This window comes from Ambystoma mexicanum, chromosome 6p, assembly GCF_040938575.1.
Source record: "Ambystoma mexicanum isolate Mex_15411 chromosome 6p, UKY_AmexF1_1, whole genome shotgun sequence".
NCBI lineage: Eukaryota > Metazoa > Chordata > Amphibia > Caudata > Ambystomatidae > Ambystoma > Ambystoma mexicanum.
Genome location: NC_090935.1, coordinates 62,882,060 through 62,898,269, shown reverse-complemented (window position 1 = coordinate 62,898,269; position 16,210 = coordinate 62,882,060). Strand labels below are relative to the sequence as shown.

Here is a 16,210-nt window from a genome sequence, read left to right as displayed (position 1 = left end):
TCCTGTGACCTGGGAAACTTCGAGGAGGAAGAGATCAGAGCGCATATCATCTACGGCTGCAGCTCCTCGAAGCGACGCAGGCAAGTCCTGAGGGACCGAGCGCTGACCCTCGACCAAATACTAGACCTTGCCCGTGCCCAGGAAATGGGGCAGGTGCGAGCCTCAGTCATGGACTCATCCACACATCACCTCAAGCTGGAGGCCCCGATGCAGCAGGTCAAGCTGGAGGAGGTGTCAGCGGTCGGCAAGTGGCAAGGAGGAAAGCCGATGAGGAGGGGAGACTGGCCGAGGAGAGACCCCAATGCCACAACATGCCATCTTTGCGTGTGGGATCTTCCACACCCGCGAGACTGCCCAGCGAAAGGGCACAGCATGGCAGGGACATCGGGGGGAAGTGAGTCAAAGGGGAGAAAGACCCCTAGAGTGGCTGCGGTCCAAGTGGCGGAGGACCCAAGGAGAACGCTGTATGATGTAGAAGAGGAGGAAGATGAAGAAAATGTATTCTTCCTGTCATGCAGCAGCGTCACTGGCCAGTTCGATCCCGGAATTTTCTGAGTTGGACAGCCCACTGTCGGGTCTGTGGTGTGTGGACTGGAACACACCTGTTTGTTTGCAGTGCTAAAAGTTAAAGTTTGTGAGTAGCTATTAGGTGGTGCTCGGACTGGAATGCACCCAATGTTTGCAGTGATGATGTAGGGGCACAATGGGTGCGCGGACTAGAATGCACCAAATTAGACCCTGTAGAGGGTCGCTGTTTTGCAGTAGGGGTGTGATTTTTCTTTTGTTATAATAAAGGAGGGATGTTGTGTGTTGGTCTAGTGGCTGGACGCAAGAGAGCGTCATGACTATGTCATGACGCCTCTCTAATAAAAGGGGCTCTGCTGGCACGCAGAAGGCAGTGCAGCAGAGCCCCAGGAAGCGCAACTCATGTCTGCGTCATTCTTTGAGGTCCTCTTGCCGTGTGGTTGCGGCCTGGTTGGCGGCCGGGCCTGGGTGCCCCCAGGACCTAGGCTTCTGCTGCTGGGGTGCCCCCCAGCCTGGAAACCAATACTCCGGTGATCCGGGCATAGCAGGGTGAACCCTGCCAACCATCTGCTGCGTGAGCGCAGCATCTGTTGCTCGCGTCGGGTGCCCCCACATTATCTGTGGCCCGCCCCCGGTGACCGGAGGCGGGCCACCACACTGCTGAGATCTGCTTGATTTCTGAATGCCACAGGTTCCAATCTCAGAACGATAGCGCACACGATAAACATGCGTGTCAAAGCAGGGCCGGCCTTAAGGGCAGCAGCGCCCTGGGCGAATTGGCGCCTCCACTCGCGCCCCTAGTTAACAGGGGGCGGGGCGGGGCGGAAGGGTGCGGGGCCAGGATGGGCTACTTTTTTTGTATTATCATTTTTTTTTTAACCTCCTTGCTCAGGCGAGGAGGCTAAATAGGGCACGTTAGCACCCCATTGTCATTGAATGAGCCCGCCGCTGTGGGTTCATTCAATGACAATGAGGCGCCTGCCACACCTTCTGCCACCACGCCAGCTCGGGGGAGCCCTTGAAAGACTCCCCCGAGCTGGCATGGTGTGGTGCTAATGGCGCCTTTTCTTATGAAAAGTGCCCATGGCGGAGGGGCGCATTTAAATGCACCTGCCGCCGCGGGCACATTTTACAGTAAAAGGCCGCCTGCCTCGACTTCTACCACAACGCCAGCTCGGGGGAGCCCTTGAAAGACTACCCCGAGCTGGCGTGGCGGGGGCTAATGGCGCCCTGGGGGGTCTGGTGCTCCAGGCAGTCGCCCGGCTCGGCCCCCCTTAGTCCAGCTCTGTGTCAAAGATCTGCATGTGAAACAGAAAGGTGATGGCTGGGAGGTAAACTACAGGCATTCCTCGGGGCAAAGCACCAGACCAATGCTTTTCAGTCTTCCGTCCCATTCCAGGAAGAGAAAGGTGGAATAATGTGGGATGGACTGCTCCCTCAGCTTTCTTCGAAGTCACCCCAGGTCTCCTGGGCCTAGACGCCCAAGCTACACTTCACTGACCGTGGCCAACGAACCTTCAGCTTGTCTGGAGATGCGTGTGCTCTGGTGCAGAACGGATGTGACGTGGGTTTGGGCTGGCCTCTAATGGATGTTCTTCTTCTTCTTCTTAATTACTGAATGCGTGGACGGACCCACGCAGGCGCTTCCTCATCCAATAGGATGATGTGCACCAACCCCACCAATCAACACATAGCCCACATAAACTCACAACTCCTCCCACCGCCCCGTCTGTCTCACAAAATCCAACAACACACTGCTCCTCCTCCCTCTCACCCCATCACCTACCAGCAAAGCCTTCCCACTCATCTCAGCCACACCCAGTGCAGACAACCAAACCCTCATCAATTCTCTCTCCACAACATGTCTCACACCTAAGCAAAAAATGTCCGACAGTCTCAGGCACCCCACACACGGCACACCTTTGGGCTGGGCTACCGCTTGTCAGGCGGGAGCAGGCCGGATATGCATATGGCTTTTCTCCCTCTGGATTGGCTTGGCAGGCTGCGTAAGGATTGTTCTGCATGAAACCCCAGAGCAATGCGCGTGGCTCTGATTGGTTCGTCCACCCATCACCTTCCCTTATGTTTAGAGGCCCATGTGCAGGTCACATTATGCTCCTTCTACGCAAGGGAAGGGCGCTATTCAGCTGCTGCTCATAGCCGGACTGGAAGCAGATGCCTGGCTTTACACGCACAAGACACCTACATAAATACCTTCACGTTGCTACTGCGCATCACACGTTTGGAGGTCATCTTCGATATTTTACACGCGTGTTCTATTTAAAATGCAAATCTTTCCACCGTGAAGCTACAAGACCATGAACCAGCCGAATGTCTTTTCATGGAAGTTAAAGTTATACCAGCCTTTTCATGCTCGAGAACCTTCATTAGAACCTGGACTGACTGATATGTACATTTATTGAGTTCTTGGTGCAACCCCGGCCCTAAACAGCACATACATCCTGTATAAACAGCGTCCATTTTAGGACATCCTGACTCATGTGTCCTCGATACTCAGTCTTCATCCTCACTCATCAGTCCTCACTCTTCACGCCTCATTCCTCCTCCTCCTCACATATCACCCAGTGGTCCCCATTCTGCCTCCTCAGGCATCGGCTGTCATCCTTGCACCTCATACCGTATTGCTCCTCGTCACAACTCGTCACTCTTACCCCGTTTGAACCATTCCATCTCCCCGGGCATCGTTCCTTTGGCCCAGCCAGCCATGCTCCTCTTCCCGCTCATGTCAGGCTTCCCATGATGTAAGACACGAATCACGTCAATCTCTGCAGGCATTGCGCACAATAAACACACATTTTACCAAATGCAATCAGAGTACTTACTTTCGAATAATCTACATGCTATACACATATACTGTCAAGGACCATCGGGAACTCTGAGGAAGCTTCGAACTCCATTTTGATGTGTTAAAATATACACTAGTACAGGCGTGTGCAGGATTTGGCACACCAGATGTTTTGGACTACAACTCCCAGGACCCCTAGCCAGCATGGTCAGGTCAGACTGATTATTTAGCATGAGGAATGATGACTTAGCGTAGGAAAGATGACTGAGCAGGCGGAATGATGACCGAGGGGTAGGAATGATGACTGGACAGGAGGAGAGATGACTATGGCATAGGAATGATAACTGGGCAGGAGGAGAGGTGACCATGGAGTAGGAATGATGACTGGGCAGGAGGAGAGTTGACCATGGAGTAGGAATGATGACTGGGCAGAAGGAATGATGACTGGTCAGGTCAGACTGATTATTTAGCATGAGGAATGACGACTTAGCGGTAGAAAAGATGACTGGGCAGGAAGAATGATGACTGGGAAACAGAAATGATGACTGAGGTGTAGGAATGATGACTGGACAGGAGGAGAGATGACTATGGCATAGGAATGATGCCTGGGCAGGAGGAGAGATGACCATGGAGTAGGAATGATGACTGTGCAGAAGGAATGATAACTGGTCAGGTCAGACTGATTATTTAGCAAGAGGAATGAGGACCGAGGGGTAGGAATGATGACTAAGCACTTGGAATGATGAATGGGCAGGAGGAGAGATGACCCGGGAGTAGGAATGATGACTGGTCAGATCAGACTAATTATTTAGCAAGGGGAATGATGACTTAGCGGTAGGAATGATGACTTAGCACTTTGAATGAGAAATGGGCAGGAGGAATGATGACTGAGAGGTAAGAATGATGACTGGGCAGAAGGAGAGATAACCATGGATGTGGGATGATTACTAGGCAGGAGGAATGATGACTGTGCAGGAGGAATGATGACCGAGGGGAAGGAATGATGACTGGTCAGGTAAGACTGATTATTTAGCAAGAGGAATGATGACTTAGCAGTAGGAATGATGACTGGGCAGGAGGGATGTTTAATGGGCAGGAGAAATGATCACTGAGGAGTAGGAATGATGACTTAGCAGGAGTAGTGATGACTAAGGTGTAGGAATGGTGACCGGGCAGGAGGACATACGACTGGGTATGAGGAATGGTGACAGAACAGTCTGATTATTTAGCAAGCGGGATGATGACTTAGTGGTAAAAAATAATGATTTAGCAGTAGGAATGATGACTGGACAGGAGTAATGATGAACAAGAGGTAGGAATATTGAGTGGGCAGGGGGAATGTTGAATGGGCCCGGAGGAATGATGACTGGGAGGTAGGAATGATGACTGGGCAGAAGGAGAGAAAACCATGGCGTAGGGAAGATTACTAGGCAGGAGGAATGATGACTGTGCAGGAGGAATGATGACCGAGGGGAAGGAATAATGACTGATCGGGTCAGATTGATTATTTAGCAAGAGGAATGATGACTTAGCAGTAGGAATGATGACTGGGAAGGAGGGATATTTAATGGGCAGGAGGAATGATGACCGAGGGGTAGGAATGATGACTTAGCAGGAGTAGCGATGACTAAGGTGTAGGAATGATGACCGGGCAGGAGGACCTATGACTGTGTATGAGGAATGGTGACAGGACAGTCTGATTATTTAGCAAGCAGAATGATGACTTACTGGTAAGAATAATGACTTAGCAGTAGGAATGATGACTGGACAGGAGTAATGATGACCAAGAGGTAGGAATGATGATTGGGCAGGAGGAATGTTGAATGGGTCTGGAGGAATGATGGCCGAGCAGGAGGAATGATTACTGGACAGGAGGAATGATGATTGGGCAGGAGGAGAGATGGCCAAGGGGTAGGAATGATGACTAAGCAGGAGGAATGTTGAATGGGTCTGGAGGAATGATGGCCGAGCAGTAGGAAGGATGACTGGGCAGGAGGAATGATGACTGGGTGGGAGGAATGATGACCGAGGGGAAGGAATAATGACTGATCGGGTCAGATTGATTATTTAGCAAGAGGAATGATGACTTAGCAGTAGGAATGATGACTGGGAAGGAGGGATGTTTAATGGGCAGGAGGAATGATGACCGAGGGGTAGGAATGATGACTTAGCAGGAGTAGCGATGACTAAGGTGTAGGAATGATGACCAGGCAGGAGGACTTATGACTGTGTATGAGGAATGGTGACAGGACAGTCTGATTATTTAGCAAGCAGAATGATGACTTACTGGTAAGAATAATGACTTAGCAGTAGGAATGATGACTGGACAGGAGTAATGATGACCAAGAGGTAGGAATGATGATTGGGCAGGAGGAATGTTGAATGGGTCTGGAGGAATGATGGCCGAGCAGGAGGAATGATTACTGGACAGGAGGAATGATGATTGGGCAGGAGGAGAGATGGCCAAGGGGTAAGAATGATGACTAAGCAGGAGGAATGTTGAATGGGTCTGGAGGAATGATGGCCGAGCAGGAGGAATGATTACTGGACAGGAGGAATGATGATTGGGCAGGAGGAGAGATGGCCAAGGGGTAGGAATGATGACTAAGCAGGAGGAATGTTGAATGGTTCTGGAGGAATGATGGCCGAGCAGTAGGAAGGATGACTGGGCAGGAGGAATGATGATTGTTCAGGTCAGATTGATTATTTAGCAAGAGTAGTGATCATGACTTAACAGCAGGAATGATGGCTCGGCAGGAGGAATGATGATCAAGGGGTAGGAATGATGAGTGGGCAGGAGGAATGTTGAATGGGTCTGGAGGAATGATGGCCGAGCAGTAGGAATGATGACTGGGCAGGAGGAATGATGAGTGGGCAGGAGGAGAGATGGTCAATGGGTAGGAATGATGAGCGGTGTGTTGGAATGAAGACAGAGGAGGCGGAATGATAACTAAAGAGGAGCAGTGAGAACTGATGCATGAGTTGTGAAGCGGGCTATTAAGGTATGAGGTGTAAGGATGACACATTATAACCAAGGAGGAGAAATTAGGAACTAATGGGGGGGTTGAGGACAGCAAAGGATACTGTTTGAGAATGTAAAGTGTGTGATGTCAGAGGAGGGTTGAGGAGAAGGAATGCAGTGTGGGATGGGGAGTGAAGAGTGTGGACTGAGCAGTGAGAACGACAGCTGTGGAGTAAGTAGGAATGAAGGGGTTAAGTGAAGATGTCCAACACGGATGCTGTGTGCCTGGCAAGTGCAATCCCAACTGCACATTCTAAAGCACTCCAAACTCACCCACTGCGAAGCCCCTGATCACACAGCTTCGGGGGCCAAGCACCTTCCAGCCCTTTCTCCAGAGGGCTCCCATCCTGATCCGTGACACCCTGGAGAAGATATATGCATGCATCTGGCCAGGGAAGCAGAGGAGAGCGGCTCCTTCAGGTGAGCTTGGGACACGGGATTCTGAAATGAGCCCCGACCCTCTTAGCTCTGCCTTTTACCAAATAAATAGTTAGCCAGGCCAGAGTCCAAGAGGAGGGGCCAGCCCTCTCTGAAGGCAGAAGAGCACGTGATCTTTCATGTGGTGGGTCACTGGAGAGAGACCATGCTTCTCACCTAGCTGGCACGTGTGAGAGGGTGGGGAGAGCTGGAAGGAGGGGCAGGCTGTTTACTCTCTGCATCTACCTTGGATTCCAATAGGAACTATGCAAGCCAGCTGGAGCCAGGGGAGCGTGGGCGGCTCCAGGCCCTCACAGGGCATCTCCAGAGCAGTGGAAAACCCTGACCTTGTAGAGTATAGAAGGGAGAGAGTTCGGGGTGGGTGTCAGCGGCCAAAATCTCAAAGTTACACATGATTCCTCCACCCGAACATGGCACACAGGGGGCAACAGGGCAATCGGAACCCTAGCTTGCTGGGGTGTTGCTCCCTAGGACAAAACTACAAAATGTTCAAAACAAAATTGGAAAAAATAAGATCACACAGAACCCATCTTGCCATGGCGGAGATGAGTGTTGTAAGGCCTGCCCCGCCGGTGAGGATTGGTCTGTTACAATCCTCAGCAGCCTATCAGGACTCCTGCTTGATAGAGTCTGGCCTCGGTTTCATTCTCTAGGAATGCTTGCCTTATGTTCTGGTGAATGTATTCATCACTAGTGAGTCCACTACAAAAAGAGTTCACTGGACCCCTTAACAGCACCAATGAATGCCACTACAGTGGTTACAGAAATGGGAGTTGGATTCTTTGTCGCACTAACTTTTGGGCAAAGTTGAAAAACATGCACAGGAAGATGTAACAATGAATGATTCATTTTTAGTAGACTACAAACTAAGGGGGTCATTTAGAGTTGAGCATTTTTGTAAATTCAATTTCGCTAGAGAAAGTTACTACCTCCTCAGTGGTATTTCGCCCAATTCAGAGTTTACCACTGGCAGAGGTGGTATTTCTGGAATGGGGTATTTTAATAACAGCAACTGTGCCATTAGTAGGGTAAAATGGTGGTTTTAAAAAAAACAAAATTCTAGCCATTTCCTCCTTCAATGTGAAGGTAAAAATACATTATGTACAGGGTCATTTCATACTTGTATATGCCTTATATGGGTAAGTGGGGGAATCATAGACGCCCGCCTTTCCATCCCCTTACCACGGCCCTATGCATTACATGGGTAAGTGGGGGAATCATAGACGTCCGCCTTTCCAACCCCTTACCACGACCCTATGCATTACATGGATAAGTGGGGCAGCGTAGAGGCCCGCCTTTCCACCCCCTTACCACTGCCCTATGCATTACATGGGTAGGTGGGGCAGCGTAGAGGCCCGCCTTTCCACCCCCTTACCACGGCCCTATGCATTACATGGGTAAGTGGGGCAGCGTAGAGGCCCGCCTTTCCACCCCCTTACCACGGCCCTATGCATTACATGGGTAAGTGGGGCAGCGTAGACGCCCACCTTTCCAACCCCTTACCACAGCCCTATGCATTACATGGGTAGGTGGAGCAGCGTAGACGCCCGCCTTTCCACCCCCTTACCACGGCCCTATGCATTACATGGGTAGGTGGAGCAGCGTAGACGGCCGCCTTTCCACCCCCTTACCACGGCCCTATGCATTACATGGGTAGGTGGGGCAGCGTACAAGCCCGCCTTTCCACCCCCTTACCACGGCCCTATGCATTACATGGGTAAGTGGGGCAGCGTAGAGGCCCGCCTTTCCACCCCCTTACCACGGCCCTATGCATTACATGGGTAAGTGGGGCAGCGTAGACGCCCACCTTTCCAACCCCTTACCACAGCCCTATGCATTACATGGGTAGGTGGAGCAGCGTAGACGCCCGCCTTTCCCCCCCCTTACCACGGCACTATGCATTACATGGGTAGGTGGGGCAGCGTAGACGGCCCCCTTTCCACCCCCTTACCACGGCCCTATGCATTACATGGGTAGGTGGGGCAGCGTACAGGCCCGCCTTTCCACCCCCTTACCACGGCCCTATGCATTTCATGGGTAAGTGGGGCAGCGTAGACGCCCACCTTTCCAACCCCTTACCACGGCCCTATGCATTACATGGGTAGCTGGAGCAGCGTAGACGGCCGCCTTTCCACCCCCTTACCACGGCCCTATGCATTACATGGGTAGGTGGGGCAGCGTGGACGCCCGCCTTTCCACCCCCTTACCACGGCCCTATGCATTACATGGGTAGGTGGGGCAGCGTAGACGCCCGCCTTTCCCCCCCTTACCACAGCCCTATGCATTACATGGGTAGGTGGGGTAGCGTAGACGCCCGCCTTTCCACCCCCTTACCACTGCCCTATGCATTACAAAGGTAAGTGGGGCAGCGTAGACGCCCGCCTTTCCACCCCCTTACCACGGCCCTATGCATTACATGGGTAGGTGGGGCAGCGTAGACGCCCGCCTTTCCCCCCCTTACCACGGCCCTATGCATTACATGGGTAGGTGGGGTAGCGTAGATGCCCGCCTTTCACCCCCTTACCACGGCCCTATGCATTACATGGGTAGGTGGGGTAGCGTAGATGCCCGCCTTTCCACCCCCTTACCACGGCCCTATGCATTACATGGGTAGGTGGGGTAGCGTAGATGGCCACCTTTCCACCCCCTTACCACGGCCCTATGCATTACATGGGTAGGTGGAGCAGCGTAGATGCCCGCCTTTCCACCCCCTTACCACTGCCCTATGCATTACAAAGGTAAGTGGGGCAGCGTAGACGCCCGCCTTTCCACCCCCTTACCATGGCCCTATGCATTACATGGGTAGGTGGGGTAGCGTAGACGCCCGCCTTTCCACCCCCTTACCACGGCCCTATGCATTAGATGGGTAGGTGGGGTAGCGTAGACGCCCGCCTCTCCACCCCCTTACCACGGCCCTATGCATTACATGGGTAGGTGGGGTAGCGTAGACGCCCGCCTTTCCACCCCCTTACCACGGCCCTATGCATTACATGGATAGGTAGGGCAGCGTAGACGCCCGCCTTTCCACCCCCTTACCACGGCCCTATGCATTACATGGGTAGGTGGGGCAGCGTAGATGCCCGCCTCTCCACCCCCTTACCACGGCCCTATGCATTACATGGGTAGGTGGAGCAGCGTAGATGCCCGCCTCTCCACCCCCTTACCACGGCCCTATGCATTACATGGATAAGTGGGGAGGCGTAGATGCCCGCCTTTCCACCCCCTTACCCGCCTTTCCACCCCCTTACCACTGGCCTATGCATTACATGGGAAAGTGGGGCAGCGTAGATGCCCGCCTTTCCACCCCCTTACCACTGCCCTATGCATTACAAAGGTAAGTGGGGCAGCATAGACTCCCACCTTTCCACCCCCTTACCACAGCCCTATGCATTACATGGGTAAGTGGGGGATCGTAGACGCCCACCTTTCACCCCCTTACCACGGCCCTATGCGTTACATGGGTAAGTGGGGCATCGTAGACGCCCAACTTTCCACCCCCTTACCACTGCCCTATGCATTACAAAGGTAAGTGGGGCAGCATAGACGCCCACCTTTCCACCCCCTTACCACAGCCCTATGCATTACATGGGTAAGTGGGGCATCGTAGACGCCCACCTTTCACCCCCTTACCACGGCCCTATGCATTACATGGGTAAGTGGGGCATCGTAGACGCCCATCTTTCACCCCCTTACCACGGCCCTATGCATTACATGGGTAAGTGGGGCATCGTATACGCCCACCTTTCACCCCCTTACCACAGCCCTATGCATTACATGGGTAAGTGGGGCAGCGTAGATGCCCGCCTCTCCACCCCCTTACCACGGCCCTATGTATGCACTGTATTGAAGGGATGCACCTGCACTTCCCTTCTGGACAGTAATGCACTTTAAAAAAAAATGTAATGGAGCCAATTTTTATTTTTTACCTCTACCTCTTTGGTGGAGCAGGAAATAGGCAATGTTCTGCAGAAGCTATTCCTACAACACTGCTGGCAGTATTCTCATGGAATACCGCACTGGTACTTTATAAAACCCTGAATTGGGGAGACAATAAAATCGCTGCTATCTGCCAAATATCACCGAATTTACTGTAACCACCCAACTCTGAGTGATCCTCTAAATCTGTGATCATTTTTAATGTTCTTGTCAAAAGCACCCTTATGTAAAAAACAAAAGATATAAATAGGAATCAATAACATATCCACATATATAGATACACAGTCACAGGAACACAGATGCATCCGGTCACATATACTTAACACAGTCACAAATACAATCAAACACATCACCACTGTCAAACAAACCGAAACATAGTGTGACGGTTCACAAGGTCTTGTCACTTCTCCCCAATGAGGGTCCTTCCCATGAGGCTAGGGAGGTGCGGCCACTACCCAATGGTTTAATGCGGGAGGGCCTTATGGGGAGGGACTTTGACTCCCACCACTCTCCCCCCCCCAGGGGATAAGGACGATTGTTAGGGAGAATTCTCATTTCTGTGCTAATTCCCTTCAACCTTAGAGACCCCCAGCTCTGGAGTGAGTGCAACCCTTTTCTCACTCCCTCATGTGTTTTAGCCTGATTTGGATCATTTGTTTGCACTGTTTTTGGAGTCTGACAAACTCCATAGGCCTCTACTTCTTGTATGGTGACACACAGCATCTTCAGTGCAGTGTCACAGAGAAATCCTTTAGGTTTCTCATACGGTTTAAAAACATTTTCTTGTGTGAGCTACCGTTCCCAAGAATAGTATAGTGAAATTGACTTTACTTACCTTTTCCCTATGTAGGTCCAGCAAACACCATCTTATGTGGAGTGCTGGGGCAGTTACCTTGTAGCCCCTTATCCTACCTACTCTTGTAAAAAAAATGTTACCCTCACTACTTTAAATGGCTGTTGGCATTGAGTTCATTTTCTTACCATTGTATTTTACTACTGCTGTGTGGTCGATCACTGGGTGAAATAGCCGATGAAGAAACCATGAATGAAGCTTGCAGCATCCTCCTGGCCCTTTGAATTGTCCAGTGAAGCCCTGCTTCTGTGTTGAAACTCCTTTTTCAATTCAACAGAGAAGCTCCGGAAGGGACGACTTCTTCCTTTCGGTTAGTGGGACCAACTAACCCCGAGACAAAGTCCACTGCACCATCTTCCTTGACTGGCTGTACTTCTTCGCTGCTGCAAGAACTGAGTGCCAGGGGTCAAGAAATCCGTAGTTCAGTGCAACGTCTGAAACCCGGCTAGAAGTTCCAGCAGTCTCCTAAGGGCCCTCCAGAGGCAGGACGACCAGAGCTTGAGTTCTCTCACCAGAGTGCAGGACCCAAGGAGCGAAGGAAGCCCAACCGGTATCCGAGATCCGCGACGTTGCTGTTTACTAAGCGCTGAAATCGCGAAGTGCCACTGAACGGAAAAGAGCCCATAGCTGCTGACAACCTCCCAACTACTGATGCAGGAGCCTTCCAGACGTCCTCCATCTTGGCCCCACGACTGAGGCTCAGGAACACGGGGTCTGCACTGCAGTTACAGGACAGAATGCAGCTGGACCACTCATCTTCAAACCAAAGGGACTGTTTAGACTTGGGGTACTTACCTCTTTGTCTTTTAGCTGTGCTTTCTCAGTTGGGAATTACATTGGCTTACCTTTAGAGTTGATTCCAACTCTCTTTGCACAGGCTTAACAGCTTGTGACCCTATAAGTGATTTTATTTAACAAACTCTCCAACTTTGTTCAAGACTTTGATTCTAAGAAGTGCCTTAGCTCCACAGACTGTTTCCAATTGGCTTTGGCTGTCCTGGCTCCCTGCAGACTCTTCTAGCCCATTGACTTTGATATTGCTGTCCCTCATAGGTGTTAACTTGTTTTACACTGTTGTTGCTGAGAAAGGCTTGTCTAGACTTAATTGGAAGATGTAAGTGTCCTTACATACTACACTGAGAACCTGTTTAACATTTTTCCTTCCTTAAACCTTTCCTTTCTGCAACCTCAGAATCTGCAAAGTATAACTAGTGGGATAAATAAATGTCATTACTGTCCTTATGATTGAAGTCACCTCAGGGTGTTGGAATTGCGTAAGAAGCATATCCAAAGATTATCCACTAACTTGTGTTGATTCTGAAAAGTAAGTATATTTTCATTGTTACACACATTGCCTTTTTAAGGAATGCTTATTTAAAACTTGGTGTTAAATAAATAAATAACTATTTATAACTGAAAACTTGAGTGTAAATTTTACATGGTAACTTGTATTGACAAATTTCATTGCTACAGCTCTACAGCTCACATCTACCCCTCTTGAGATAGGCCGGGCTGCTCAGTAGCACTGCCAACTTGTGTAGTACCGACCTATACCAAAAGGTGGGTTACCTAATGCCAAGCAGATAAGTGTTGTGTAGTCTCACGCAGTGTGACTGCATCAATTCTTACCTAACAGCGATCACCTAGGGTACAGCCCATTGGCCAACATCACACCCCAACCTTCCCTAGCCCCCCATTCCAAACCACTTCCTTGAGAACAGACCCATGTATTTCTGTAGTTTAGGAGAAAAAGCCAAAGCAGAAAGTACCAGGACGAAGAAGAGCAGAGAAGACATGAAGATTAAGGAATGTGCTAGTACGAGGTGGGCCTGAGGATGCATGCAGATCAACCTATCAAGAGCAACAACGGACTTTGATCATCCGCCGTGGCGGAACTGGCAATAATGTATAAGAAGAGAAGAAAGACTGAAGATTTGGTCAAGCTCAGCCGGGAAGGCAGCAGGTCTGGAAACCATCCAGAGTGGGAGTTTCAAATCCTGTCGACGGACTGTGGATGCCAAAGAGTGGAAGACAGATAATAACATTCAGCGGTTACCCCACACTAAGGTGATACTCCCTCCTACCAAGTGAGGATATTTTATATATATTTTAACCAACGGAAGGAACAGTTTCTTTGTTCTAAATTCTGGATCCAATTCCACTTCCTTAATTTCTTTTTAGCAATCTGTGGCGTTTATATCAGCCGAATCAAGAATCTTTTTTAAACCACTGGACCAATTTCGCATGATACTGCAACGCTGTTGTTGAACCGTGTTTATGAAAATTTGATATGCTGGAGCCTGATCCTTCAATGACATCGTCCGTATCATAGCTAACGATTTCCATACAACTATGTTGTGCATCGATTCAATTCCAAGTTCGTATCTTATGGCAGTCATTGAAACGCCCTTTGGAAACTTCAGGATACGTCTCCAGAAAATACCCTCGAGGGTGGGCCAAATCTGGTAATCTAGATTCCAACCAGCCTCTGCTCCAAATGTAATTGAGGGGACCACCTTTTGTGAATAAAAGGTTACTACTGGTTTTAGTGAAAATTTGCCATATTCAGCGTGCAGTTTGGCCCCTTGCAGCGCAAAGGTCAACATGCGCTGTTTGAGGTCGCAGATCCAGTTGTATTCTCTGATTGAAGTGTTATACACAATACCTAGATATCGTATGGATGGTGTATGTTGGATCTGTACAGCATCAAGATTCCATCTGAAGTTCTTCGTCAGTCTTTTAGACGTGTTCCCAATCGTCACAATCTTTGTTTTCTCAACATTTATTTGCAGCGAATTGTCGCTCAGATACTTTTCCAATGCAGATAAAAGTCTCTGCAGCCCAATTGGTGTTTCATCTATTAGGACAATATCATCTGCATATATTGTCCAACTAATGTTATTACTATCAATCTTTGGGGGAAAACATCGAGTCTGAGAGAAAGCTTCAGATATGTCAGATATGAATAGTTTAAATAACAGGGCAGCTAAAGGGCAACCCTGCTTGACTCCTTTGTTAGTATATATTTTCTCTGTAAATTCGCCTGCTTCATTAATTCGCACCCTGATTGAAGTCTCGTCATATAGAGCCATCATGGGCTGCAGTAGTTCAGGTGAACACGACCAAGTTGACAATTCTTTCCACAATTTTGCTCTGTTTAAGGAATCAAATGCTTGTTTCATGTCAATGAAAGCAATGAAAAGATTTTTCCCTTGATGTAAAGCTTTTAGTTTCAGCAGATTTAGTATCGTCAGGTACACTTCTGTTCCGACTCCTTTGGTGAAGCCTGTTTGGCGTATATCGAAGTGACCAGAGTTTGTCGCCCACTTGGACAACTTTTGCTGTAAAAAGGACGCAAAAATCTTACCCAAGATGTCTAAAAGGGCAATTGGTCGATAATTGGCTGGATCGTCACGTCTCCCCTTTTTAAAGATAGGCACTATAATAGCCGTGTTCCAAGATTTAGGGACCCTCTTTATAGTGGCTATCACTTGAAATAGATGATATATAAAGGTTGTCCAATGCTCATTATTTGCTTTTAATGTAACATTGGAAAGGCCATCAGGTCCAGCCGCACGAGAGTTTTTTAGTTGTCTGATTGCTATAGAAATATCTTCTCTTGATTCGACAACGTTCCAAAACTGACTGGTTTCCGGCATTTCCTCTTTCAGCAGATTTGCAGTGCTTCCAAAGACTTTGGAAAAATGTTGTTCCCAACTAAACTTAGGGATGCCATGGTGAGTCTTTGCCTGCTGGAATATTTGTTTATTATTTATAATGTTCCAAATGTCCTTTGTTCGATGACAGATCATCAGCTTCAGGATTCGTTCTCCTCGTTCTTGGTCTCTCATAGTTTTAAAGCTCTTCAGCCAGTTTCGATATTTCACCTTAAGCTGTTTCATTTGCATCCATTTTTTTGGATCCGTCTCTTTTTTTTAGTTTTCGCAGTTCTCGTTGCAGTTGTTTTTTTTAAGCGACACTAATGGACTAAACTCATGTTTTTTGTGTAAGAATAGGTATTTGGATGCTTATATTTAACCTGATATTCTACCAACAGAGCCATATAGTTTATTTTATCACATGCCGCTGTCTCTTCCGAGACTATCATTTCATTTAGAGCCCTCAGTTGTTTGTTATTTATTTTTAATCTATTTCCTCTTTTATTTACTTCTAATGTTTGGTTAAAGAGCTCTACATTTCTTGATGAATGTGCCTTTAAAGTCAATTCAAGTGGAATATGGACGCTACTTGATGATTTCAGAACTTTCAACTGTATGATCTTGTTTAGCAAGGTGTTTGAAGCCCAGAAATAATCAATAATTCTTTCAGATCCATCACGCTTCCATGTATAATTCGGTGGGCAGTCTCCTTTTGTTTGCCCATTGAGCATAAAACAGTTTCTTACAGTCATAGCGGACTGAAATTGAAATCCTCGACAGATTGAGTAGGCAAGGTTCATGTATTTTTTTATTTTCAGATTTTCTTCGAACCACGAGAAATAGAAGTGCCTGCAAACAATCACCTGTAAATCTGCCAACGATTCCATATTATCATCAATTAAGTCTGTTATCGATTGAATAAACTTGGCTGAAAAAATAATGGCTGTGTTCCATTAGATGTTAAGAAGCAG

General features: G+C 48.8%; 1 protein-coding gene across 2 annotated transcripts in view; it reads right to left on the bottom strand.

The window, feature by feature from the left end:
- Window positions 1-6,814, bottom strand: part of LOC138511215 (long-chain-fatty-acid--CoA ligase ACSBG2-like) — a 531,477-nt gene extending 524,663 nt beyond the window's left edge. The window contains exon 1 of one of the 2 annotated variants that reach the window (XM_069626743.1): window positions 6,627-6,814. In XM_069626743.1, coding sequence (XP_069482844.1) covers window positions 6,627-6,738 — 112 coding nt within the window. In that variant the 5' untranslated portion in view covers window positions 6,739-6,814. The remainder of the gene's footprint in view (window positions 1-6,626) is intronic. The other variant, XM_069626744.1, reaches the window with a different exon arrangement.
- Window positions 6,815-16,210: the final 9,396 nt, after the last annotated feature.